Source organism: Sebastes umbrosus, chromosome 11 (assembly GCF_015220745.1).
Source record: "Sebastes umbrosus isolate fSebUmb1 chromosome 11, fSebUmb1.pri, whole genome shotgun sequence".
In the NCBI taxonomy this organism is placed as follows: domain Eukaryota; kingdom Metazoa; phylum Chordata; class Actinopteri; order Perciformes; family Sebastidae; genus Sebastes; species Sebastes umbrosus.
Window position 1 is genome coordinate 2,863,420 of NC_051279.1, and position 27,970 is coordinate 2,891,389.

Consider the following 27,970-nt stretch of genomic DNA (forward strand, 5'->3'; position numbering starts at 1 on the left):
TCGAGTGCGTAGCGAGCCGGTGTTGATTTTACTCAGGAGACTATTTGCACAGGAAAACTTAATACCACAAGAAGGCCAATATAATCCTAATCCAATTTTAATTTAAATTCAGTCCAGCTCAGCAGGCACACATATTTTTGTAGATTTGATGGTGTTTTATAGTTTGAAATAACATAGGAGGTGTCCAGACAGAATTTAGTCCAATTACCTAACAGCTCAAATAAAAATTCATGATGCCGCCTTTTCTTTTGTTCACTGCAGTGACGGCGATTATTCTCCACCACCGGGGAAAAGTAAGAGGTCAGGCATGATAGTCCCCGTAAACCCATATCATCACTGAACTGAACTGGTAACTCCTTTGAGATCCATGTGTCCATCCCTGTCCAAGTGTCCTTGAGCAAGATGCTGAACCGCCGCCTCTGTGCACTGACCCCCTTTAGTGAAATGTCACATGAATACGAGTCTCAGAGGAATATGAAATGAAACAAATTTATGATTAAACTTTACACATCGGGGCAGCTGAACAAAAAAAAAGAAACTCAACATTTTCGAGTGTGACAGCATGACCCTGAATTTATAGTTTCAGTCTGTGCCGCGGCCATCTATCCAGTCAAAACGTCCTTGAGCAGGACAGTGAATCCCCAACAGTTCACTGACTGTAAATCGCTCTAGATGGGAGTGCATAAAATGTAAATCACACACCCAGACTGCACCGTGGCAGCCAGGGACTCCATGCCTCATCATCCCACCAGGGGGAGCCATGTGAGAGGATTTTTGAGGTTATCTATTGATCACTCTCCACCCTTTTTTTTTTTTCTCCTCAAGGCCTTCACCATCTGTGCAACTTTGATGCTGAGTGCTGAAATTAAAATACAAGCCATAGGCAAAGTTCTCCCTGTCTGTAGTCCAGCACACAAGAAAAAAATAACACAGTGCAGCAACAAGGAAATCCTCAGTTGTCACAAGCTTGTTTATAGATGCTTAAAGGTGAACTGCTGCCTTCAGGGATACATATCAAACACAGGAACTTCAAAGAGTTTCATGTTTTATCGTAATCTTTTGTTGAGCGTATCATGTTGCGTTTGATATCGCCACCGCGCTTTCTCTTTTAAATAAAGACAGGCTTATTTGCTGATATTTCTCTGTAAGATAAACCAGTAACAAACCCGAGGAGTTCTTGTTGAAATTCAGCGTTTTAAAGCCTTTCCAGTAGATCTTTGATATCCTCTGTGGCTTTAAAATACAACGATGGACAATCTGTTTATCATAGATATACTGTACGGTAGATACACATTCATATTTCCAGATGTTTCCCTTATTATAAAGCAGATGTTTAAAGAAATAACAATGCATAGGTTTACATTAAAAGCGCTTGGCCCAGAGGGCTGCAGTGAAAGAAGGGACTGAAAATGAAACCAAGCATATACATCATACCTACAATGGCACTAAACTACTAAATGCTACTGTTTAAAGGAAAAGGAGTTCACTGACTGAAACCGCAGACAAGAAGAGGCCAAACTTCTTGATGAATTGAAGTAAATTCACGTCAAAACATCCGTTTACAAACTGTCACACACTTTAACAGGCTACTCTGTCAAAAAGTAAGCTCAACTACAAGCCAAGTATTCTTTCTTTGTAGGCCTATAAGGCAAGAATACTTAATTATACTTTTGTAAGATATATCTTGATCAAAAGATTAAGTACAAGTTGTGGCAGTCGCCCATTCTCTGGTGCTTGCGGTCGTTTCCCTTTTCCCCGGGTGTTTTTTTGGTTGAATTGCTGAGTGATTGGAGGTTTATTCAGTTCACCTGTTGGCTCTTAAATGATAGTTGAGAGCAGCTTGGTGCGTTCCCCTCTTGGCCAATCAGGGTGTGACGACGCCCTTTCTGTAGGGCTTAAGAGAGGTGGGAAACTGCACGCCCAGGGTCATTCTGAACTCTCCTTCACTAAATGCAACATGTATTATCAGCCAAGCCAGAAACTCTGGTCTGTTTTAGGCCCTTTTAAGATTCTTGTGCTCTTTTGTGTTTTGCTTATTGAGAGTATTGACCATCCTAGTTGGGGAAACAAAATAAACACCCTTCAATTAGGTTACCTGCACTACGACGGTTAGGGGCTATTTGTGCAAGGATCTTGCTTAGCTTCACGATAGCCTAGCGCCTGCAGGCTTTATTTTGTTATTCTATTAATTTGTTGATTTTCACTGAAACCCTTTTCTTTTAGTCTATTTCTTTTGGGGAAACTTTAAAGGAGGGTAAAAGGAAAAATAAAAACAATATTTCAGTTTCCTTAATTGTTTGTTATTGTAGAGGCATTAGTTCATTATGATTATTATTATTATTATTATTATTATTATTATTATTATTATTATTATTATTAAGGAGGCATTTTATTTTATATTATTATGTTCTCAGTCTTCTGCCTGATCAACTGAAGTCTGGGGGAATCAGTACCGCCACAAAGTAAAAGCCAGGTATACTAATGGTGCCATCAAATGAAACTTGTGAGCTCGTGTTTACAACATGGGAAGTCGTGGACACGATATGCTCGGCGTTCAAGTAGTTAAGTCGCGAAGAACATCGCTGCTAAGTTACGGCAATAGTAACGTTACTGTCGGCGTCTAGAAGCCAAGGAGATTAACAATTTAGCAAGCTAGCAAGTAACATAATGCAGGAAATGCAAAGGCATAATGACAGAGGAGAAAGATGAGGCCGTTATCAACATTTTCCTCACACATATTATAAAATGACCAAGAAAAACAATAAACGACTACAATTACAATATATTAACTTATTATGCACCGAAAAATGAATTCCATGTCCTCCGTCATTTCTGACAAACGTCAACAAACACGTCACAAGTCATGAACTCGGAGCTTTCAGAAACTTTCCACTTACAATGTCGTGAATACCGCATGAGGGGGGGCGTTCATATGGACTCATCTCGTGAACACGGTAAACACGACCCCATTTGAAGGCACCATTAGACTTCTCTGTATACTTGTCAGTATAAGCTATGTAACCTTAAGTATACTTTTGTTAAGTATAGCTCTAATAAATACATAAACTGAAAGTATACTCTCTTATTTTAAATGTAATAGAAGTATACTGATAGCACACTTGAATGAACTTGTTTTTGGTCACAGTAAAACCCCCTCAGTGTATTGACTTGAGCAGGAGTGCATTCTATTGCTGACACACTGACTCATTTGTAAGAAGACAAATGTGTTTATTTCTTCTGTCAAAAGGTACATAGTTCTGCGTGCAATGCATGCACAACACACTCCGGTACGTTGTTATTGCAGTCTTGTTCCGACTCTGCATTACAGCAGACATCGCTACGGGCCATGTAACCAACCCACACAGCTTAAAGTAGACAAGAGATTGAAACACCCCGACACACTGTACCAACCCGAGGTAGCAGAGATCAGTGTGTGAATCCAGTACGACAACTGCAGCGTGTGGACAAACAGCTCCAGCTGAGTTTCCATAAACTGAAAGTGTAAGTTGTGCAGATAATTATGAGAGGGGATGAAGAAGAAGTAATCTATCAGTTCTCCGTGCTTCTTTGACGGTGTCAATAGTGCTGTACGTGTCAGTAGGAGCCTGATTAAATAAGCATTTCTGTCCTACCTGCCATGCCTGCAGTGGGGACCTATATCTTTATTTTATCACAAGGCCGTCAGTGGAACTTTAAACACCCTGCGGAACACTAAACTCTGCTTCTAGCTTGACTTATATTTACACGACAGCGGCCGGATAGATTTCAGCTGTTCCTTGACCGGTTTATGCCACTGACCTACTTTCTTGTGACTGTAAAGCAGAGCACACACAATCAAAACACTCCTGATGACAAAGGTGCAGTGTGTGTACTGAAGGCAGGTTCTTTTACAGCTGAACTGCAGTAATATCTGCACAGCTGCTCTGCCGGCTCACACGCTGCAGAGTAGCCTACTATAAACTACAGAGTCTGCTTAACGGTAATGATGTGCTGCTCTTCCTGCACTGTATGCATATCCAGCCGTCACCCATACCGATGCAGACATCAGTAACCTGTTATCAGACATTGGTCAGGCTCTCGTGGACATCCCTTCCTGCATCCTCATTAATTACAGTATGTGGCCTCAGTATGTGTGTGAATGTGTGTTATTTGATATGGATGTGCTGCCCTACTTCTTTGGGCTCTCAGCTCAGCCTGACTACTTTTAAATTCTAAAAATATGTTTTTACGCCCACAGGAGGAAATGGATTTGAGTGACAGATTTGCCGACAGTAATGAGTTTATCTTCCTTTTAGCAACTCATTAAACATATCTGATTGCACTACCATGTCAAGTCTAATTTATTTGCATTGGTTTTAGTCACAGCAAAGAACTTTAGGGTTTTTAAAACAATGAATACAATATATATATATCTATAAATGATGAAATCCTCCAATTTTATATCCTCAATAAACTAAACAACAAAACAAACAGGTATTTTATACCCCTTATTTAGCATTTATAAGCAGTATATAAAGTACACCATTATGATTGAAAGGGTATTTTGAATATATGTTGAGAATAAGATGCAAAATATCATTAAATATGATTACAGCTGTGTGATACTGTAGCCAGTCAATCATAAATAACTGTTTACACACCATTACAGATGCTTCAAAAGGAGACGTTATAGTTTTCACAAATACATTAATTAACACTTAAATGTCCTTTTTGTCTGCTTACATCTGCATTATACTATGTTTTAAACCATTTATGTGCTTATAAGGAGGTTAAAATAAAGTGTTACCAACAAAAATCAGATGAAAACGTATATACCTGGAAGGGCCTGAAGCTGCCAGTATGCTTCTTCAGAACTGCTTGTTAGATGGGCGAATAGTTTACAGAACCCCCCCCCCCCCCGGCACCTTTCCTACGTCAGACTGTAATTGTTATTTTACGAAACTGATAATTCAACATTCACACCCACTTCTTGCTCATTGTCATTAGCCAGCTGTGTGGAGGTGTGAAAAGAACAGAGTACATCACTGCCTTCCAGGAGAACCTGTGAAATATACAGAATATGACGGCTGGCTTTTCACTTGTCCTTCAAGTGTGGCTACTCATAACAACTATAAACATGCATAACCCGTACAGAGAGTGCTGCAAGAAGATTTAAAGAAGAGATATAATGCCCCCTCTTCCTGAAAAGCCCAGTCTAATCTGATTGATCAGCTGGCCCACTCTGTTGTGATTGGTCAATGCTCTAACTAGCTTTGTTTGAGGTTGTGCCAAACTAGCCGCAAGGCAGGTATTATGCAAATGCGTTACTTGGTGACATCACCACGTTACAGAGGAAAAGGCGGGACTTCAAGCGATGCGTTTCAGGCAGGTTACTTTGGGCTTTGTAACTTTGCAGACCTTTTTACATACACAAAAAAAACTATATAACACACTAAAGGAAAGGGAAAACGAGCACGATAGGTCCCCTTTAATGTTGATTACAACATACAAGAGAAACAAAACAGACATAATGTGAATGTGGACTGTCGTCTCGGGATTGTCGATTTTGATTGTCGATGTCATTATGAGGATATCTGGTAAATGGATATTGCTGGCATCTTGGTCTACTGTAAACCACTGTTGTTCAAATTGCCCCAAAAATGTACAATAAGACGGTTCTGAGGTAAAGCGCTGGTAGAAGGGAGGAAGTGGCCGATTTGACAAAGGGACTGTTAGTAACTTTTTAAGCATATAAATGTACCGGGTCGGGACACATGTGCGCTCGCATATGCGCGTTCACGTGTAGCCGCTGCCTCTCCTCCTGTGCCTGCTCGACTTCACTCAGACAGCATGCGCGTTCTCGCTCAGCTCGCTCCACCTCTAGACGTGAACGCGCGCTCACTCCACACTGCAGAAGAGTTAGTTTAGCTCTGAGAATATCTAGTGAATGTACAGTGGACGTTTGTGTAGAAATAACTGCTGCAGCTCCTCCAGACCAACAGAGGTTTTCTGTGTCTTGTGAAGTTACAGAGCTCTGCAGAGAGAAACGTTACCGTCTCGTTACCGACCGGGTGCCGGTGTCTCCCTGCTCTCTGCAGCTGCGGGCGGAGAGAGCAGGGAGACACGCTGCAGAGCCCCGTTGCATCAGCCTGCACTGAAGCAGGAAAAGCCAACACTAGGATCAGATCTAAATCATGTTCATGGAGAGACCTTCGTCTGGTCAGCTAACATTACTGCCAAGCAGGTGAAATATACTCACTGTTTTGAGCGATGCTCGTTCAGGTATATTTAGAGCGAGCAAGCGCGAGCCCGACGCTGACTTTCGTTGACTTTTCACGGCCACAGGCGTCGCTGTTAACAAGACATTCTGAAAGTTACAAATAGTCCCTTTAATCATCTGAAAGCCGAAAAGTTTCATTTTGAGAAATCTTCATTGCTTTAGTCGTACATAAAAACTACCAAACCATTGCTGGCTTTTATTTTCATTTGTAAAATCATTATTTGTTTCCAGACTAAGTCAGTTTTAAACCTCATCACTTTAGACTCTGCTAACTTGTGATGGGCTTTTGTCATTATCTCTGGCATTTAATACCAAAATGATTAATCCGAAGAATTGAATTGATAATGAAAATAAACATTGGTTTTAGACCTTGTGAGTAGTAACATGTCCCTGCTTATTTTTTTGCTTGACCTTATGTTGCAATACGTGGCCCAGAGAGCCTTGGAATATCTCTGCCCTTCAAAATGCCACTGTTGTGCCATGTGACCTCGTGTTAAGCAAGCCTGCCTTTGGGGGAGTTAACGGTGACATTTACAAAATATTTTGGCAGGGTTCACTTATATAAAATTGCTCACTATCATATATTTTTGAACAGCTTTTGATAAGGACAATATTTTCGAAGGGATGCTGAAGGTCTTTAGGGACTGACATTTCTGCTGACCTAAAAGGTGTTTCTGCAGCCTGAGTAAGCAAAAGCTCTTCAAAGAAACACTATATACATTATTTTTTTATTCAACTTTGCATTCTGCAGCGGCAAGGATTTAAAAGCTTATATATACAGAGCCCTAAAAGCCTGAATCTTTATGAGGCGCTATTCTTCAACAGATGAAATTATTAATGTATTTTGCATTATCAGTTTCCATGTGGAGGCTTTGATTTAGGAGTCATCTCTACATTTATTTAAAGCTGCTCTAATCTATGTTTTGATATTAAAAGCCCTGTAAACACATTTTCTCATTCAGATTCTTGCTATGAGCATCAGGGTCTCTACATGAACATTATGTTATCTGTTAGTTAGAACAGTGTTTTTGTACTGGGTTTGTGTTTTTGTCAGCGCTCTTCTCACCATTTTGAGGTGGGTGGAGCTCAGTTGGAAAGAGCTAATGTCACATATTCCGTGCACCAATCGGAGTTTAGAAACATGAGGACCCAAGTGCAGTAAGAGACAGGAGACTGGTGGAAAAAAAACACTACAGTCAACAAGGCCCTCTAACTAAATCATTTGCGACCGTCAAACTACGGCGGGGAAAAAACAAAAAACACAACTTAAGGTATCCTTCCTGTTTAGTACTCACTTGACACGTGTATGAAAATCTAAGATTCAGCAAACAGAACATACTGTCAGGGGGTTGGAAACAGGTGAAGGCAATGATTAAACAGGAAGTTATTGGCTGGGAGTTCCCACTGCTGTGGGCGGGGGTGAAAGAGGGCGCTGTGAATAGCTCCCAGCAGCAGGGTCAGCACCTCGGAGATCGCCGCGACGCACAGTCCTGACACATTGGAATCAAAATGTCAATCAAATGTGATTAAACCACACCAACACAGTCCTAATGAAGCAAAGGATATTTGAGCTTAAACTTTGATTTGTTGGTTATTTAGTCATGAATGTTATAGAGAAATGCACGTGAGTTTCCAGAGGCTTTAAAGGTGCAGTATGTAGGATTTAGTGGCATCTAGTGGTGAGATTGCAGATTGCAACCGACTGAACACCTCTCCTTTTCCGAGCGTATCGCCGCTGGCGCTCGGTACCGCCACTGGCGCTCGGTACCGCCGCACACGGCACCCTTGAGTTTTGGTATGAAACGCACCAGGCATTCCATTAACTGTAAAGTAAACCCATCCGCGGCAACAGATAACGCTCTGAGAAAGTGCGGCAGGAGTGTGGTGACGTAGTTTAAAGGGACTGTTTGTTACTTCTTACACGTATAAATCAATCCGGGACGGTGTCCCATGCGCGCTCGCGTGTGGCTACGCTGTTCAGACTCAGACTCCAACACAAACTACACGGAAGCACCAAAACCTCTTGGTTGTATCTAGTGAAGCTCGTCTTGCAAAAACAGTGTTGGCCACGGTCGGAGGACGCCGGGGAGACCGTAGCTTTGGTCTCCAGGACCGGAGTCTCTGCTGTACTCTGCTCCTCTGCCTGCCTTCACTCACACACCGCGCTCGTTCTCACTCGCTCCACCTCTCACGTGCATGCGCGCACACTACACACTGCAGAAGAGTTAGTTTAGCTCTGAGAATATCTAGTGAATGTACAGTGGACGTTTGTGCAGAAATAACTGCTGCAGCTCCTCCAGACCAACAGAGGTTTCCCGTGTCTTGTGAAGTGACGGGGCTCCGCAGAGAGAAACGTTATCGTCTCCCCTGTTCCCTCCGGCCGCGGTCGGGAGGCTGAGGCAGGAAAAGCCAACACTAGGATCAGCATTGATTCATGGAGAGACCTTCGTCTGGTCAGCTAACATTACTGCCAAGCAGCTGAAATATAGAGTGATATTGTGCTTTTAGCTGATGTGTGTCGCCTCACTGTTTTGACGGATGCTCGCTCACATTCAGGTAGCGCGTGCACACGGGCGAGTTTGAGCAACAGGACGCTGACTTTCGTTGACTTAACGGCCAGAGTCGTCACTGTTACAACCAATTTCGGATTCTTACAAACAGTCACTTTTTAAGAGCGAAGGAGACATACTGGGCAGGAGGGGAGGTGGATGGGTTCAACAAACACAGGGCTTTCATCCAGGAGACCATCGTTGGTGTTCCATTCATCCCGTTACAATCAGCTGTTTGTTCGTGTCCCATGTTCACAACACTCGGTGCCATTTTTACAACCACTTTCTTAAACCTAACTATGGTGGTTAAGTTGCCTAAACCCAAAGTGACGCCAAGGGGTGTGACAAAGTAGCGATATGTGATGAGATGGGATGAGAATGTGTTGGGAAAGCATTCCTCATTATATACTACATTCTAATAGACCTTTTCATTGCCATTCTGTTGCTAAGGCAACAGCTTGGTCCAAGTTTCCATCCCGTCAGCTACCGCATTAACAAACATTACTACAGGAAATACAAAGCGGCCCATTTATAATGCTTATGTTGTCAAGTTTGAAAAGGTCTATAATGAAGCTTTTTCTTCCAGTCCATTCAGCGTTTTGTAATTTCTTTTTAAGAAAGGAAGTCAGGAAGAGCAATTATTGGTATTAGAGATGCTTATTTTACAGACGAGTTGGTGTGAAGCCATCAGCCGCTGACTTCTCATCTAAACGCTCTCAAATGTTAGCAAACGTTCCCCATGGCGATCATTAAAATTTCATCTCACCTGAACACGGAAGCTCGGCTGCTTCCCCGCTCTCTATCCCATTACGCTGCTAAGATATTAAAGAGGTGTATTCTGTACATCCGTTGAGCAATTTTACACTCTAATCAGAAGAGCAGTGACTTTCAAGTTTCATCGACCTCCAAGAATGATTGTGATGCCGCCGTCTCGTGGCTCCAGTCGGGGCCTCCTTTAATCTCGCCAATCACCCAGCGTTTGACAAAACCATTGATTCGACTCTCTTTTGCTCCCGTAATGAGATGCATTTTAAGTGCTATGCTTTTTGATCTTTCCAGACATTTTTATCTCCGTGATCTGAGCTCCTGGTCTGAGGATCAGCAGCTTCTCAACATCAGTTCAGCTCGGGTATATTTATCGCTCTTTGCAGTTGTACAATGGAAATTAAATTCTGTTGGCTCTGAGCTGACTAAATGCATTTTGCATTCAAGACCTTGAATCATTGCTGATTAATTGAGACAGGTTTTATGTTAAAGCCTGAACCAAAAATATTGGTAATCAAGGATCTAATTGTACTGTAAATAAAGAGAAGACAAATAATGGAGGCCGCTTTTCAAATAAAGGCGACATAATAGACGGGCGGCGCAGAGCACAGTTCAACGAGCCCTGTAAACAATCAACACGCCGCCTTCCTGTTGTGCATATTCATCATTTTCAGGCTCATAATGAAGGGCCCATGACGCGGGAGCATTATTGCTTAGGAACCTCAAACATTAACGCTGTGTGCGACTGTGATCTCTGACTACTTTCAAAGCCCGTCCACGCACCCATCGGCCTCGATATCAGCTTTGCTTTTACAACCACTTTGCGAGTTCCCAGCAACGCCAGATAACCCAATAAACGCCCACGACTGGGATCCATTGTACAGATGTGTGACTTGGCCTTGTTCCCAGTAGCTGGAGAAGTTTGAAAAATGTGCACGTCGATCATAAGCTTTAGCAGAAAACTAATCTCGGTTTCAGTGTTTACAAGACTTAACAAAGCGGGGTAGCACCACATGTTGTTGGCTGAAATATTAATTGCACACGTTGGCAATGAGAGAGGACTGCACAGCACTTTGAAATGAGACTACATGATCGCTTCCTTTTGGTATCCCTCTATAAAAGGAATTGATGTGATCATTATAAAACTGATTAGTTAGAATGGGCGGGGAGCCAGGGGCTGGAAATCTATTTTGCTTCCATGGCTTTCACACTGTCATCTATTTTTCTCACAGATTCCCGTCCTCCAACAGTTGTTCTTTGGACTCAGGTCAGACTTGATAAGGCTGCCAGCCAAATGTACAAGATTATCTTTTCAACATAGCAAGCTTTATTTTATGGATGTCAGTGGGAATAAAATGAGTCCAGCTACTGTATATTGGAAACAAAGTCACTCTTCAAATAGCAATATGGTGGCTTAGCAGCCACTGAACTCTTCTGTCGGGACGGGAGAATTATATTGTTATTTTTTTTATTTTTTTCCTCTGCCACAAATATAAGGAAGCTTATAGGTTCATGCTCCGGGTATTAACAGAGGGATTAGCGAGGAGGCTCAAGTCCGTGAAGCACAGAGCCACAATCTCGTCATTGTTGAGATATCTACTTGACGTAACACAATTAACTATTTATTTCAAATGCACTGAGGTCTTACAGTGATGGCAAGATGGAAGTGGATTTCAGTGGCAATCGCGCGTCGCATCTGACCTGTTGTGGCCGTGCACACGGTCCTGTGTGAGACAATGGTTAGTCTCCTCTGATGTGGACCAAAACAAATTTGCTGATAAGAGGCGGCTGAGTCACTGGAAGATGCTGCTCAGATAAACTGTGAAATTGGAAAAATCAGCTGCATGAGCTGGAAAGCGTCGCTACTTCTACTGTGTTTGTTCAACTAAATGAAAATATGTAAGACTTATGACAGTTGATTGTCAACAACATACTGTAATTGATACAGCCCATTACACCTCAGACCAATGGAATACAACGGAAAGCCAACAAGTTCAATAATCTGTGGAAAGTACTGAATTACTGTATACTGTTTGTTTATACTTGTACTCCGCTACAATTAAAGCTGCAGTACGCAAGATTGGAGAAAATATTATTAAAAAAAGTTATTTTTATGAAATGGTCACTATATCCTGACAGTAGTGAATGAGACAGGTAATCAGAAAAAAATCATGTTCCTCTGTGTCTTCCGGTGCTCCTAACGGCATCTGCAAGATTTCACAGACCGGAAAAAAACAAAACAATCAGAGCTGATCTGAGGTCTGCTGTCCAGCTGCCATCTATGAGTCGGCTGTCAATCACTCGCAAACTCTGACCAAACGGCCAAACTAGGCAGCGCTGATCAAATCTGAATCAATATTCTGTTACTGTAATGCCTATTTCTCTAATCAAATGTTTTCAGAATCATCTTGTAGTGCACGGTTTAGCTGTAAAATGAGTGTTTGTGACCCGGCAGCCATGTTGAGATCTGCTGAGGAAATACCAAGCACCACCAGCCGGAGCACAGCCAATAGGAACGCTCTCTCTCTGAAATGACCTGTGATTGGCCAAAGTCTCCCGTCACGGGCTAGATTTTTCTTAAACCCTGAAAACAGAGCCGTGAGGAGGAGCAGAAGTCTAGGGCCCAATTCCAAACCGCCCCCCTACACTCTCTCCCTACCCACTTCCACTCCGGAGGAAAACAACCAATCAGAGCCGAGCTGGAGCCTGCCATCTATGAGTCGGCTTCAACCGTAGTTTTCCTACAATCTTGGCACACGGGAGAAGTTTCAGTTGGCTGCAATCTGCAACCTCACCGCTCGATGCGGCCAGATCCTACACACCGCTCCTTTTAAGTAGGATTTTAAATGCAGGAGTTTTACCTGTAATGGAGTATTTTTAGAGCTGCGTAATACAGTATATAGTTTTTTTTTAATCGTCATTGCGATGTCAACTTGCGTGATAAACACTTTGCAAAAAACGTAGTTGTTGAAAGTAAGTTGAGAGTATCAGTAGTAAACTACACTTTAAAATGATTTTTTCATTGGTGCCTTTTGTGATCAGTTCAATGTTTATTTGTTCAATAAAAGAATGTTGGAAATAATTTCCTTTCTTTTTTTTATGCAAGAAGCAATTTATTGTATTTTAGCTGAAAGCAGCAGAAAACAAATATTACCACGATATTCAACAACATTATTGCATATTTTCCTCATATCGTGCAGCCTTAATCTTTATGTTGTGATATAGTGCTTTTACTTAAGAAAAAAATAATCTTTCTTCTACCACTTATAGATTATGTTTTTTTTTATACAGCAGCAGAACGTAGTAGCAGGTTTTGTGTTTTCTACAGATGGAGTTGCATATGTTGGGTTTTTTTTTTTATTTCCTTCCTCTTTCTCATAAGGCATTGGGAAGCTGAGCGTTTATTTGTATTTATTCCATTTACAGTAAATGAAGGAGGGGAAGCACACAATCATGTCCACTTATTCCACCACTCGATCATCTCCAACCTCTTCATTCCTGCTCTTCAAAAGGCTGTTGACGACATCCAGAGCAGCTCTTGTGTACGCTGCCCGTGTTTGTGCTCTTTAACAACACAAGCACTCTGACACTTTGTTCAAAAGACAGCCGTGTCAATTGGACTTCAAAAGTGGCCTTTTCCAGTGAGCACAAAGCAATTGGATGCAGTGGTGGCCGGTTTATTTTTCTGGGTGATATCATGCTCCAGTATGGTGGCTATATTTCTCAATTAATATTTCTATCAGTCTATTATTAATTAATACAAAAACAATTAGCTGTTTTCGCCAGCTGATGAAATATTCAGAGACTCCACGGGGACACTAAAACACTCCCTTAAAATACTCGCTAATGTAATTCGTTTATAGTTAGCGGCTCCATTAAGCATTATTACCCACCCTCTCTATTTAACCTCTAGGATACTTAAAGGGAAAATAATCTGCGAGGGCAATAAAGTATATCTATTGTGGTAATTTAAAAAAAATAAAAAGCTCTTTTATGGATTGTTCCGACGTGGAGAGAGGAACCTGCATCTGCATTTTGTTTCTGATATTTGGGACGTGATTCGTTGGCGCACCAATAAATCTTTCTACTCCTCGCTTTCATATTGTATGATTGTATTCCTGCCGCTTCAGTAACCACAGACTTGTGCTCTGCAGGCTTTCTACCTCGACGCTGTGCGTCTGAGCCGTGTCCTTGTTCTATTTTCCCAAATATCACTCTGTTGCATCAGCTTTGTCAGACTTCATTCCCAGTGTCCCAAACTCTGAAAAGCACCTCGAGGTCGTGGGTCTGCTGCCGCCATTCACGACCTGTTTTCACACCACTCAACCTGACCGACGCTGCTGGGAAAGTCCGTTATTGTCCCTTTACACATATACCTGCGACACCTGCCTGGAACCTCCACCTTTGTTTATTGATAAGCACACAACATGTCGGAAAGAATGAATCAGCCATGTTTGTTGCCACAAGGCTCGTCTGTGCCCCCTGCAGTGTCCTACTGCTACTGCTACTATTGTTACTACAACTGCTTTACTGTAATCTCTGCTATCTCTGCTAAATATATATACAGTATGCATCACTGATACTCTACAAGTCCTCCAAATTAAACTACAAAACACATTGTTCGTCCATTCACTCTAGAACGACACGTAGAAGCTTAGAATTTCTGAATGAATTTGCATTTGACTACTTATTTTATGCCAACATAAAATCAGTATTTCCCCACCAGAATTGGTCTGTCAGTGTGGAATTGAAACGGCATTTAGACCTTCATGTTTGGAAATAAAATGTACAGATAATATAGCTGAACAGTTCTATTGTTACTGAATAGTAACTGAACAATATGAAAAATGAAAATTGGTCTGGCTTTGGAGGTAGGGGGATTTATAAAATCCTGGCTATGGCCCTGCTCCCTGCCTTCCTGTTACCAAACACAAGACTTCCAGCCAGGAGGCCGCTGTTCGTGTCCCATGTGAAACTAAAAGTAAAGCTGACTTATTTTGTCACGTCAGTCGTTAGTCACGTGACTTGTTGGTATCGTCAGTCCCGTGAGTCACGTGAGTCGCTAGTCAGCGAAGTTAACGTCAACCACGACCGTTTCCTAACCCTACCTTAAGTGGTTGTGTTGCCTAAACCTACCTTCCTGTGAAAACAGAAGTTTATTTTGAAAAGACACTTTGCATGTAACAAGCGTACATTGAAGCGCCGTCCCCGGACAGATGAGATGTAACGCAAGAGGGATACCCGATGCGTCGGTCTCCGATGCCGAGGGGCACTGACCAAACGGCGGCATTTGACAAGTTCCCGTGTGAAAGCAGAAGTTACCGTTGATTTATTTGTCACGTAACTTCCGTACTTAAGTTACGTAACCCAAACCACGTTTTTTGCACAAACCTAACCAAGTTGTTTCCTGTGAAGACAGAAGTTTATTTTGAGAAGACTGTGTGAATGTGTTGCTGGACATATGTAAGGAAATGCATGAGAAATGAGTAACTTTTCGTAAGATATAATACGAACCGTTGAAATAATAAATAATACATGATAATAATTCTTGCATTTAAAGCTATTGACCTAGCCTTCCTTGCTTTATATTACACATTAATCTCTATGTATAGTACACAATGCTCCTTTGGCAGTGGAGACAACTTTAATAAACTCTTGTGAAAAATGATATTGTGCCTCCTAATATAATTTTAGAAGATAAGAAAGAGTAAAATATGGAATGTGAAAGTGCAAAATGGGACCCTGTGTACATTTCTCTTTTGATTTGCTCCTGCATCTCTTACCAGGAGGGTGAAATGGTCTCTGGCTAATTGCTGAAGAAGGTGATGAAACATCAGCGAGCGTCACAGGAAAGTTTGAGCTCAAACAGCATCTCAACAACAACAACCCTGATGTCACTCTGTAAAACCAGCTCTTACAGTGAAACACACCAGCTTGCATAATACGAATGTGAGCGTCCAAATGTATGTGCGGAATACAAATGTGATGATTTCAGACGGCAGCGCATTGCCTGGAACTCAAACAGTTTTTCCTTCTTTGGTTGCTCGTCTGGGGCGCCGAGGCATGTAAGAAGTTGAAAGGAGTTTTTTTGAATAAGATGGAGAGTGGGAAGTGACTGACATGGTAAAGGGGACAAATACCCAATAAGGACGGATATCAGACGGTGACAAAAATATCCCAAACTCACACAGGGGAATCAAGTGTTTGAGGACTAAGCTCAAGTGAAGGTGCCTCAGAGTGATTTACATACATTAACCAACATCAAAAGGACTCTTTGTACACCTCTGAGTCATTATTACTTCAAAAGCTCGTTTCTCTCACTTTGTGAAATTAACCATGACTATCTGTGCTTTCACCTGTTTCACCTGTTTAATAGAAACTTGACCCTGCTGTGATATTATGAGGTAAATATAAAAAGGCCATTGATCTTGGGTGTTTTTCCGCTGCATACAGAGTGATGTCACAATGGGAAGTCTCATCAGTCTTCTCTGAATAAACCACAGTCTTATTATTGTGTACAGTATATGGCTATTCAAACAACTGGCCTCTGTTTGGATAAGCATATAGCTGGCCCTGCTGAGCGGCTGCTCCGACAGCAGGTCGTCGCTTTTCTGTCAAATGCCCCCTTTTTCCTCTCCTTCTCGTAATAAAGAGGCGTCCATGTAGAAGCAGTGGATAACTAAATATGATTTAATAAGCTATGATCAGACAGGCTTGCAGAGACCGTCTGCATATTGCAAAAAAAAAAAAAAGCCCAGTTGTTACCACAGAAACCGTGTTTGGCAAGCGTGGGAGATAAATTGCGGCACTATCTCCCTAATAATAATTTCTATTATCTGCGCTGGATGTTTAGATTATCATGCAAATAGGGGGACGTGCCGGTCGGCAGCAGGTGGGAGCTGGAGGCTGGTGAATAGAGGAGATCAAATAAAACAGTTGAGCAATCACTACATGTGGGAGTGCCAAGAAACATGCAGTGGGAGAAGGTAAGCCACAATTACTCCTTTTTTAACATTTTTGACGTGGTTTCGTTTGACAAATTGGAAGCTTGTAGAATTTGTGTGAACTGACGAATCACCACTGCAGACGAGGAGGAAGTCTTTACGTTGCTTAAATAGGTGGCAATTCTTTGGTTTCTTCACATTCCCCTGTAGAGCGGTGAAAAAAACTCCCACCTTGTTTTGTCACCGGGCTGTAAGAGTTGAGCTTCTGTCACACACTGTTCACTTTTATGTGATGCTGCTCAGTACATGAAGAGTAAGAAACTTTCTTAACATCATAACTTCCTTAAAATTATATTTTTTTTCCTGTGTTTTTTTTTTTAGGTTTCTGCAAATTTCCTCCAGTCTTTATTTTGTATTGTTCCTTTATAATAAGATGCAGGAATAATATACTGATGACAGCGGTGTGTTGTGTGAAGCTGGGCTGGCTAAAGCTTTGAGACACTCATTTCCCCGGTGTAGTTAAGTCATTACGTTTATGAGGGTCATCATTTTCACAACGTGTCTAGTATTTGTGCATATAGTGAAAACAGGGGCTGGGAGCTAATGATAAAAGCATCATTGTGCTGTATTTACGACACAGAGGAAGCAATAACGCGGCATTATGGTTTGTATACAAACCCATGCGCCAGACCAAAACACTGGCTCCTCATTAAGAGATAATTCAGCTTCACAATAAACCCTGAAGTAGAAAGAAATTAAGAGGGGAGATATATAAAAAGGAATTATCTCTGGCTGGCTTCTTCCTGTGGTGTTACAGCTTGTAGGCTAAATGTATATAAAGTATAGCAGTGCACTCTTAAAGCAAGTGTCAAATGGACAGTATAGGTGGAAATACTGTGCTGTGCAGCGGGGTAATCTCTTTCCATTCTCTCTTATCAGCAGAGCTCGAAGCCCTCGAGGAAACGATGAGCGTTGGTTTATCGGTAGGGACAGGAAAACCACGCTGTCTCGCCGGGTTTGTTCCAGGCCACTGACCCAATAAGAAGCCGTCGTCTCCTGCGGTTCAAACTGCCCGACAGATCAAACCTCCCTGTGCCGCGGTGTATTCATCCCCCCCCCAGAGTCGAGGACATAATGTGACACATCTCGATGACTGACTGACTGACATCGAGGCCACCATGCAGGAGTGCCACACTGGACTGTGTCTGTCTGTCTACATCATCACCTTCGTGCTGGGCTTCCCGGCCAACGTCCTCGCCTTTTACACCTTCTGCAAGAAAGTGAGGCAGAAACCCACGCCGATAGACATCCTGCTCCTCAACCTGACCATCTCTGACCTCCTCTTCCTCCTCTTCCTGCCCTTCAAGATGCAGGAAGTGATGAACAACATGCTCTGGGACATGCCCTACCCGCTCTGCCCGCTGTCCGGCTTCATCTTCTACATGACCATCTACAACAGCACCTTCTTCCTCACCGCAGTCAGCGTGGAGCGCTACCTCGGCGTGGCCTTCCCCATCCAGCACACCCTGAAGCGGCGACCCGTGTACGCCGTCGCCGCCAGCATCTTCTTCTGGATTTTCTCCTTCATCAACCTCAGCATTGTGTTCATCATGCCGTTCGTTTCTGGAAACTCTCCGAATGCCACCTCGGCGCACAACGTCTCAGCCGTCGGTGACATCAAGAAGGAAGTGTGTTATGAGAATTTCACGCAGGCTCAGCTGAAGGTCCTCCTGCCCGTGCGCCTGGAGCTCTGTTTGGTGTTGTTCTGCATCCCTTTCCTGATTAGCAGTTTCTGCTACATCAACTTCATCAGGATTCTGTCCAAGCTGCAGCACATTGGCCGGCGCCGGCGCCTCCGGGCCATTGGCTTGGCTCTAGGAACGCTGCTGGTGTTCGCTTTATGTTTTGGACCCTATAACGTCTCGCACATTGTCGGTTTTATCACGTGGAGAAGCCCCGACTGGAGAGACAAAGCCCTGCTGTGCAGCACCTTTAACGCCTGTCTAGACCCTCTCATTTTCTACTTCTCCTCCGCTGCTGTGAGGAAGACAGTGGGTAGTGTGATGGAAGGGGTTAAGAGTCGCCTCAACAGGTGCATGTCCTGTCACATGCTCTGGGCTTTGTGGGGGGGGATTAACACGACTGCAAAAGATAAGGAGCACAAACAAGAGGAGATCAATGCTATCTAAGCTGACTGAACGAAAGCTGTGAGCAGCTGCCTTCGCTAATTTGTTATTTCTTCATCCCTGGAAGCAGGAAATGAATGCCATGTTGATGTTTTCACACGTGAGAAAATGACACACTGTTTACTGTTTGACTCTCTGATGAACTTCCTGTTCGGAAACGAGACAAGAGAGGAAACCTTCTGTCTGTCTGAGCAGGCCACAGCAGTTTTTTTTTTGCAGCGTAATGAGAAAACCACAGGCCACTTTGAACCGTCACATTCAAATGAAAAATATGTCTTACGTAACAGCAGGATTTCATAAGATCTCCAGGTGTTGTGGAGTGCTGCACCAACAAAACGAATATCTAAGCAACAGCTGCGGACGTCACCTCTGAGCAATAAGAGATAAAGCTTTAACCACGAACAGGATGTCGTCTGTTTGTAACAATATGCTCATTATGTGTGGGGTGTTGTGGGAGAACTGGAAAAGAAGATTCAAGTGTGGTGAAAATGACAGCCATAGGATGCAGCTAATATGCAGTTTGCTTTCATGTGAACATATTTGTGTGTTTTGTGTCTTGCCTTGCCTTTAGTTCACATAATTGTATATTTATACTAAGATTTGATTATACGGTCATATTGAAACCAAATGTGACACCAAAGTAGCACACATGTATATGAATATATGTATGAATGCATGAAACATACGTGTGAAAGCTGTATGACATGGGTTGTAATTAGACAAAACACAGATTTTCATACACAGATTGTATAAACATATATTTTGCATAATGTAATAGTCAGATAATAGGTGGTGCATGTGTGAGAAGAAGAAAAGAAAGTGGTGGCATGTTACAAACATGTAATAATGATAATTTTTTGTTTCTGAAAGAGTGAGTGACGAATGTGAACATTGCATATGAATATCCATTGTATTACATGAATGTAGATGTGATCAAATTCACACCTTTTTGATATAATGACATTCATTAAAGCAGTTTAAAATAAAAAAGTAATAAGGATTAATTGTGAGCAATAGCAAATTTATTGAGCAGAAAAAAACAAAACATTTTTGCCTTGTTTTAAGGAATAAAATATTCAGGCTGTGAATGATATATGAACAATCCTTCTGTAAGAACCTTCAGAATATAGATGGGAATGAAATTAGAAAGTTTGGTGTATATACTGAGGTGGAAATTTCCTTTAAATATATATATTTTAAAATTCCATACATTTTGAAGACACTTCAGGTGAATAGGATAAAAAATGTAAAATGTACTTCCATGAAGACAATTATTTTTTGTATCACAAGTTTTCTGAAAATGTATGTTTAAATATGCAAATGAGGTATTATCTTATCAAATATGCGCACATTTGCATACATTTCCAGAACATAAATCTGAACATTGGATAAATCCAGGTTCAAAATGATTGCCTTTTTCATTTTGTTGACAAATTAGAGTCAAAGGTGTTTACAGAAGGGATATTCTCTTTTATATCACTCCATAAATCAGAAGATACTGTCTACAGCCATAAAAAAAAAGAAGAAAAAAAACATTTTTGCCAGACTTAAATGTTGTATAAATCAGACTATGAATAATATATGAACAAACCCCTCTGTAAAAACCTTCAGAATATAGATGGGAATGAAATTAGAAAGTTTGGTGGATGTAAGAGCTACTGAAGAGGAGATTTCAGGCTCAGAGTTTGAGAAAATACTCATTTTGAGAAAACGGCCTTTTATTGTAAAATTTTACAAGACAGGTGAACAGGCTAAAAAATGACCTAATAGATATCACCATGAAACTTCCCCAGTTAATGACTGACATTAACACAATTATATTTTGTATTACAAGTTTTCTGAAATGTTATGTTTAAAGGGACTGTTTGTAACTTCTTACACGTATAAATCAATCCGGCTCGGTGTCCCATGCACGCTCGCGTGTGGCTACGCTGTTCAGACTCAGACTCCAACACAAACTACACGGAAGCACTAAAACCACAAAGTTGTATCTAGTGAAGCCCGTCTGTTAAACAGTGTTGGCCGCGGTCGGAGGACGCGGGGGAGACCGTAGCTTTGGTCTCCAGGACCGGAGTCTCTGCTGTACTCTGCTCCTCTGCTCCTCTGCTTGCCTTCACTCACACACCACGCTAGTTGTCGCTCAGCTCGCTCCACCTCTCACGTGCATGCTGCTCACTCCACACTGTAGAAGAGTTAGTTTAGCTCTGAGAATATCTAGTGAATGTACAGTGGACGTTTGTGCAGAAATAACTGCTGCAGCTCCTCCAGACCAACAGAGGTTTCCCGTGTCTTGTGAAGTGACGGGGCTCCGCAGAGAGAAACGTTATCGTCTCCAACCAAAACTCCGGTGTCTAGCTTCGTTTAGCTGACGTGTGTCTCCTGACTGTGTTGAGCGATGCTCGTTCATGTCTATGTAGAGCGAGCACAAGCGCGAGCAAAAGGACGCTGACTTTAGTTGACCTAACAGCCACAGGTGTCGCTGTTAACAAGCATTTCTGATTCTTACAAACAATCCCTTTAAATATGCAAATGAGGCATTATCTAATGCTAACTTTTGGTGAATTTAGGAGAAATCTACTGATGCAAATAGACAAAGTGAAGTAAAATAAACACCTAAATGTTTATTTTGGATGTTTTCTTTCCACTAGTCTGAAATAAGACCAAACATTTCTTTTTTTAAATTGCCCTAACATCTCAAAAGTGCATGAAAAAAACAATGGTTTTGCCTGGGCTGTCTCATCTTGAACTGTAGCCTCTTGGTCTAAATGTAAAGGTCATTATTACTGTCAGTATTTTGTGATCTTGGTCGTGTGGGCAGGCCTAAATTAAAAAGGAACTTCCCCCCCAACACATGAATCAAGATCTCACCCCACACGTTGCACACTTAAACAATGCTATCACACAAGCAAGCGCTGGCATCGACCGTAATCCTGTTTTGTGAGGATTAGGCCTACATGCGCGGAGGTTGAGCTGATCACTGTATCTGTTTGACAGGTGGATCATGCATGAAGCATTCATTCTGACACACCAGACCCCAGTGAATGACTAAGATGTGCGAACTATACCAGCCCACTGGCACAATGAGCAGATCCCAAAAAGAAACCACGGCAGTCAGCACGCCGCGCGGCGATAAAAAGAGTTGGAGAGATAAACAGCTTTGATGTGCAGAAGGAAATCAGCGTTGCATCAGTGTTTAGAGGATATAGAGTGTGAAAGCAGAATATACAGCAAGAGGTTTAAAAACGGAGACTTTCAAATATCAAATAGAAGAGAGGGAGAGAGAGGATTATACTGTATGTTTACTCAAAGCGCAGTATTAACTGTTTAGTCAGAGTTAATTCTCATTTTTCAGCGATGACTCTGGACTGTGATGTTGTTTGTCAAAGGTTGGTCTGCTGAGATGAACACCCGCCGGCCCTTTTTGTGTTTTCTCTCCTATTTCATTTTGTATTTCCTGGAAGACAATAATTGGTTATTGCGTCAGTGTTGACTTTTTCCTAACAATGTGTGATAGGTTACAGGGATAAGGCACAAAGAAAAACATCCCTTTGTGTGTGTGTGTGTGTGTGTAGCCTACATGACGTGTTTGCCAAAGGTAGAGGAGAATATTGTACTCACATGTCAGACATCATTTTCCCCGCACGCAGAAATGTTCGACTGCTGTAGAGAACAAGATTGCATAGATTATTATTATTTTTTTTTAACAGCTTCCTGTAATTCTCGCTGAGTGGTTTGCTCACATTTACCTTCCAATAAAAAGACGACGGTCATCGCAGAGAGGAGGCACATCTTGAGAATGTTCAAGTGTACAATCAGCTCGTTAGGGGAGGCATCTGGAAAGAAAAAATAAGACCTGAAATCACTGATTAGCACTGACTTATCACGTTATTGAGCACGACAGAATTAAATCAGGAAAGGTTGAACTGGCTTTGGTTGATGGACATCCGCCTCCTCGCTGGGAGGAGAGGTGTTTAAACATTGATTGGGGGAAAATCATTAATTTGTTCAAGTATGCAGTATTGCAGGCAATCTGTTGCCTTGGAATGATCGATGTCTGACCCACATTAACAGTCAAGTAGGGCAAACACTGAACGAGCGTTCAGCTTGTGGTGTGTGAGGCCTCGTCGTCCCTGAACTCTGTGGCAGCACACGCTGTGTTATTTGGAAGGAAGTTGCCTATATAGACTAGCAAAGTGGGCGTCCAGGTTTCCAGAATTAAAAGTCTCTACAAGGTGAGGTAAACAGCAGTTGGAGCACTAACAAGTCATGAAACCTCTATCAGTACAAGAGTTGAGCAACTGCATTAGATTAAAACAAGATACACGCCTGTGTACATAAAAACTAAAATCTGCTCTTATCATTGTTTTTATAATGATAATGACTACGTGTAATGTGAAAGGAGTCGCCTGTAGTGATAAACCCACACAGAAATATCAAAAACATTTCAGTTTCCTTCAGCTCTACTGAGCTTTTTTAATGTCTTTCAGCTTTTTTCCAGTTTTCTGGAACCAAAATTTTGGGTTCAGTCTCACCGCTCTCATCATCATCGTTTCCAGAGACAGACGCAGCTGTTTTTATTTGTAAAAACTCTGATAAACCAACTGTATACTACCTGTTCAACACCGAACAGCAGACAGTGACTACCTAGTGGACGTAGTCTCTGTTTTTTAACAGTTAGAGAGTCAGATATTTGCCTCAGGAGATGGTGGAGACCAAATTGGAGCTAAAAGGAAAGTAATTATTGGACTTATATTTACCAGGAGGCCAAAAAAAAACATCCAAATGAATGATAATGTTGCTCCATAACTTCCAGCCCAGTCACAGAGCATGTGACTTATTCATGTATTGATTTGTGATCATAGACACAAATTTCCCATTCTTTTCATGATGGTCAGCACAAAATCAATTCTTATATAATCTAAATGATTGTAAACCAGGAAGTATAAAGACGCCGTGTAGGTAGGACGTCGGGGTGGATGGATCACCCAGGAGACCGGTGTTTGTGTCCCGTGTGAAACCAGAAGTCAACGTTGATTTATTTGTCACGTAACTTCCGTACTTAAGTTACGGAACTTCCTGAGTTATTCTAACCCAAACCGTGATCTATTCATAAACCTAACTAAGTAGTTTTATTTTGAAAAGACTGGAGCGGAAATTTACACGTGCGTCTCGTGTTGCTGGACATTTGTAGGAAAACACACAAAAAAATACGTTGTTGAAAGTCGTGCTGAGCGTCACAGAAAAAAAGGGAAATTTCTGTCTATGTACACGAATCAAATGCAATTTGAATCAACTCTTCTTTTTTCTTTACCCCAGGTGAAGGAGGCAGTCAGAGGCGTGGTCATAGCAGGGTGGTCCTGAACCTTACAAGTGAAGGTGATCCCTGTTTCCAAGGACTCCTTCTGTGGGAGGACAAACACACTGAAGAGATAGACTTCCCGGCTGTGGTTGTCCATCACCTGGAAGCACTTTGGGTGGCTCGGAGGCGTGGAGTTCACCAACCAATCTGAGGACAGCAGGGCTCCGTCAGCCGGGTGTTCAGACAGGTTACCGTGAGGGTTGAACGCAGAAAGGGTGCAGTTGGTGACTGACAGGTGATCGATATTGGCTGCCGCGCTCTGATAGGTCCAGGTGATGGCGAGCTCGCTGGGGTGGAATCCTCCGGTGAGACAGAAGAGAGCCCAATGACCGGTCTGTAGGTCCGGGGGGATCTGGAGGTAAATCTTGGGAGCAGAAGGAGGAGCTAGGAGTGGAAGAGAAACAAAGTAAACACATCAGATGAGATAATTCAGTAAAATCAGGTCATTGCAGCAGCAAATAATAATAATAATATGCAGCAAGGGAAAATAGGACAGAAATATGAAAAGAGCGGCTGTAGTGGTATTAGTCATAACGCAGCCATTTATTTTTAAAAAAGGACACATTAGAAGGATGTAATGTTGATGAAAAGTACAAGAACACATAAATTAAAGTATGTATGCATGGTGCAAAATATGCAAATCTGTAAAGCCTTCAAAACACAAGAAAAAATTATGTAAAATAGTACATACATTACAAAATTAAAACATGCAGAATGGGTAAAAACATGCAATATCACTTGTTATTTGGTGCAGGCAACATTGCATCTGGAGAAAATCTAAAGGATGCGTTTCTTCTGCATGAATGGTTTCCACATAATAATTTGTCCATCTCTCCCTGCCTTGTTTTCTGGTGAGTTTCAATTCCCTGGGCAAGATCGATACAAGGCACTGCACATGGTGCCGGGGTGATTAATTCTAGATCTGTCATGAAACTGCTCAGGCAAAAAGATGAACTCGGAGGGAATTTCACATGGCTTGAATTTTTTATAGATTGAACCTGGCCGTTCCTGTTATGGTGAATCATGGTCTCGTATCGAGCCGCCTCTCACTAAACGCTGTGGCTCTGCTGCACAGAAGATACAAATGAGATGTAATTACCAGCATGGCAACATCATCCAAGCAGAGCAACGAACGAATGAAACGAGCGATTTGTTTCTCACCCATGACGACCAGCTCGGTCCCGTTGCCCCACTCCGGGTCTTTCTGCAGGACGTTCACCTCGCAGTAATACCACCCAGAATCCTCCAGTGCTACCTCGGTGATCACCAGGGAGGAAGTTTGATTCTTCTCCACGACGAACTGCCTGGACGACTTTGGGATGAGCTGCTTTCCCGACTTCATTTTGAACCACTGAACCCCATACTTGAGGGATTCAACTTTGAAATGACAGGACAGGGTTGCCGTTTCACCCCGCATCACACGGAGAGAGGGAGGGAACTGTCTCACCCTCAGTCCCTCTGGGGTTGCTGTCAGGGCTAAAGACAGAGCCATTAATAGAACTTGTCATACAAGGAAGTTTTAAAAAGTGCAGAACAGACCTGCGGGTCGACTACAAATACTTTAAATGTGTGTTTAGTATGCCTGGGTGAGAGCTGGGACAAAGAACAGACACATTCAGACTCAGTTTTATAATGCACCAAACAATGTGGTGAACTTCAGCGAACAACAAATGTTTTTTTTAAAACTTATTTTTTTCTCTCAAACAAAGACTAATCCAGACACTCTCAAGTACAAAAGAATTCAACAGCGTTGGAGTATCTGTTTGATTGTGGCCACCGCTTGTCTTGCTGAGTGTGATGAAGTGATTATTAAGTGCGATGATGATGAAATACTGCAGATAAGATAAGCAAAACACTCAGGAGTGCAGATGACAAAGAGAGAAGACCAGCAAACACAAAAAAAAAAATGGCACAAAAACAGGTTGCGTCTTCTACTTCTATTCATTATCAGCAAGATTTCTGTCCCAATTCAATCCTTTTTATAACGAAAAATATATGTTATTTAATTCCAAATGTCAAGCTTAAGAGATGTCGACCTTGGATGACAGTTAATACAAAGCACATTCTGTAACATGACTGACTTTCGGACTGACCTGGTACTTGGCCTGCCAACAAAAGAAGCAAACACAGGTGAGGCGGTTTTGCCATGCCGCTGTTGTTCCCTCCACTCCAAGCTCGAGTGGTGAAATCTTTTCTCAGGCACTTTTAAGTCTGAAGCTCGCTGTGCTTTAAAATGTGATGGTGTCAGCTTGTTTTGTGGTTGCACTCTATGGTTAGAGGTGATGGTTCATTAATAGGTCAACAGAAACCTGAATCTCAGAGACTGTTGGGGTGGAAAAAGCGACACTTGTTAGTGTCTTGGCAAACAAATAGGCACCCTGTCTGCATGCTGACACAAACCACAGTGCAACAGTAAGCAAGAGCTGCTGCCAATACTCTACAGGTTTCTGTTTCCCTCCACAGACGCTCTTTGTTATGTTTTTAAAAGTTTATATTTACAGCCAGTTACCTGCTTATTGCTAAAAAAAATAACACACAGAACCCTTGATATAAGTCGAAGTAATAACCACTTACGTTTCTTTCTTCTAGTTTAGAGGATTTGCAGCATATTACTGAATGTGTTGATGTATTCCAAAACTCTTATTTTGATTTTGGCTTTTTGAGTTTTTCTTGTGCAATAGCTGTAAATATGAATTTACTGAGTGGCCTAACGAGCTACAGTATAATGAATTCAGATCCTCCGGGGAGAGCGACGACTTGTGATAGCCTACTAGGTCTAATCATCATCATCATCAAAGCAAAACACATAAGTTTAAAAATGTGAGTTCAACTTGAGGAAAAAAACAGTCTGCTTATAACTTGACACTCTAAATTGAAAACTGCAGATTATCCACTCTGTAAAAACACTAAAATTGGAATGACTTAAAGGGGCGATACGTGACAAATTACTTTACAAACAGTGATGTATGTAACCCAACATACGAACGGTCGCATTAATATAGCAGCAAACAAGTATTATCTATGCAAAGATATAGAGGAGTAATGTCTACCTGAGCAGAGAATGAAGTCACTCTGCCTCTGTGTGTTGTAATCAGAGCTTCTCTGTACTTTGTTGACACCGCCGGGCCGGCTGCACATGCTTCTTAGTGCATGTTCGTGCATGTGAGCGTGCCCCACTGGCTAGCTCACGGCCGCCACACTGTACTGCTCTCAAACGGCGGTTACAGCTGATAACGCGACGTGACGGCGTTGTCACTGAAGCGTAACACCCATCCCCCCAGGTTAACCCTGTTAGCTCTGTCAGCACTGTTGCCGTTGTTTTGACTGTTAGAGCAATAGAATTGCTCCCAATATCGCATTTTGCACCTTTAAGTTTTGCTCACAGTATTGGTAAAGGTCAATGTCACCTTCTCAAGTCCTACCTATCTGATGAAATCATCCCCTTCTATTGTATACCAGCCTTATGTACTTAACAAGTAACATATTCAAAGTACCTGTTATGCAAAGTCTAGTGTTACTGAATCCTCAGGAAACCTAGAGTGTATTTTATATATATATATATATATATATATATAAAGTAGGGCTGTCAATCGCTTAAAATATTTAATCACATTTAATCGCAGGATTGTCCATAATTATTCGTGATTGTAAATTATTCACACATTTTTTATCTGTTCAAAATGTACATTAAAGGGAGATTTGTCAAGTATTTAATACTCTGATCAACATGGGAGTGGACAAATATGCTGTTTTATGCAAATGTATGTATATATTTATTATTGGAAATCAATTAACAACACAAATCAATGACAGATATTGTCCAGAAACCCTCACAGGTACTGCATTTAGCATAAAACAATATGCTCCAATCATAACATGGCAAACTGCAGCCCAACAGGCAACAACAG

At 41.9% G+C, this 27,970-nt stretch overlaps 1 protein-coding gene and 1 long non-coding RNA gene across 3 annotated transcripts; one reads left to right on the top strand and one right to left on the bottom strand.

Moving 5' to 3' along the window:
• Window positions 1-16,097: 16,097 nt before the first annotated feature.
• On the top strand, window positions 16,098-19,528 carry LOC119496453 (free fatty acid receptor 2-like). Of its 2 annotated transcripts, none has more exons than XM_037783740.1 (2): window positions 16,098-16,559; window positions 17,457-19,528. In XM_037783740.1, the coding sequence occupies exon 2, from the start codon at window positions 17,696-17,698 to the stop codon at window positions 18,704-18,706; it is 1,011 nt and encodes a 336-aa protein (XP_037639668.1). In that variant the 5' UTR covers window positions 16,098-16,559; window positions 17,457-17,695; the 3' UTR covers window positions 18,707-19,528. The 2 variants fall into 2 exon arrangements, with proteins under 2 accessions (XP_037639668.1, XP_037639669.1); XM_037783741.1 differs by lacking the exon at window positions 16,098-16,559 and adding an exon at window positions 16,581-16,830 and having other exon boundaries at window positions 17,460-19,528.
• A 2,127-nt stretch (window positions 19,529-21,655) lies between these two features.
• LOC119496454 lies at window positions 21,656-22,507 on the bottom strand. Its single transcript, XR_005208716.1, has 3 exons — window positions 22,450-22,507; window positions 22,322-22,363; window positions 21,656-22,157 (listed from the first exon to the last, which is right to left on the bottom strand). It is a non-coding gene; the product is annotated as an uncharacterized LOC119496454 (long non-coding RNA).
• Window positions 22,508-27,970: the final 5,463 nt, after the last annotated feature.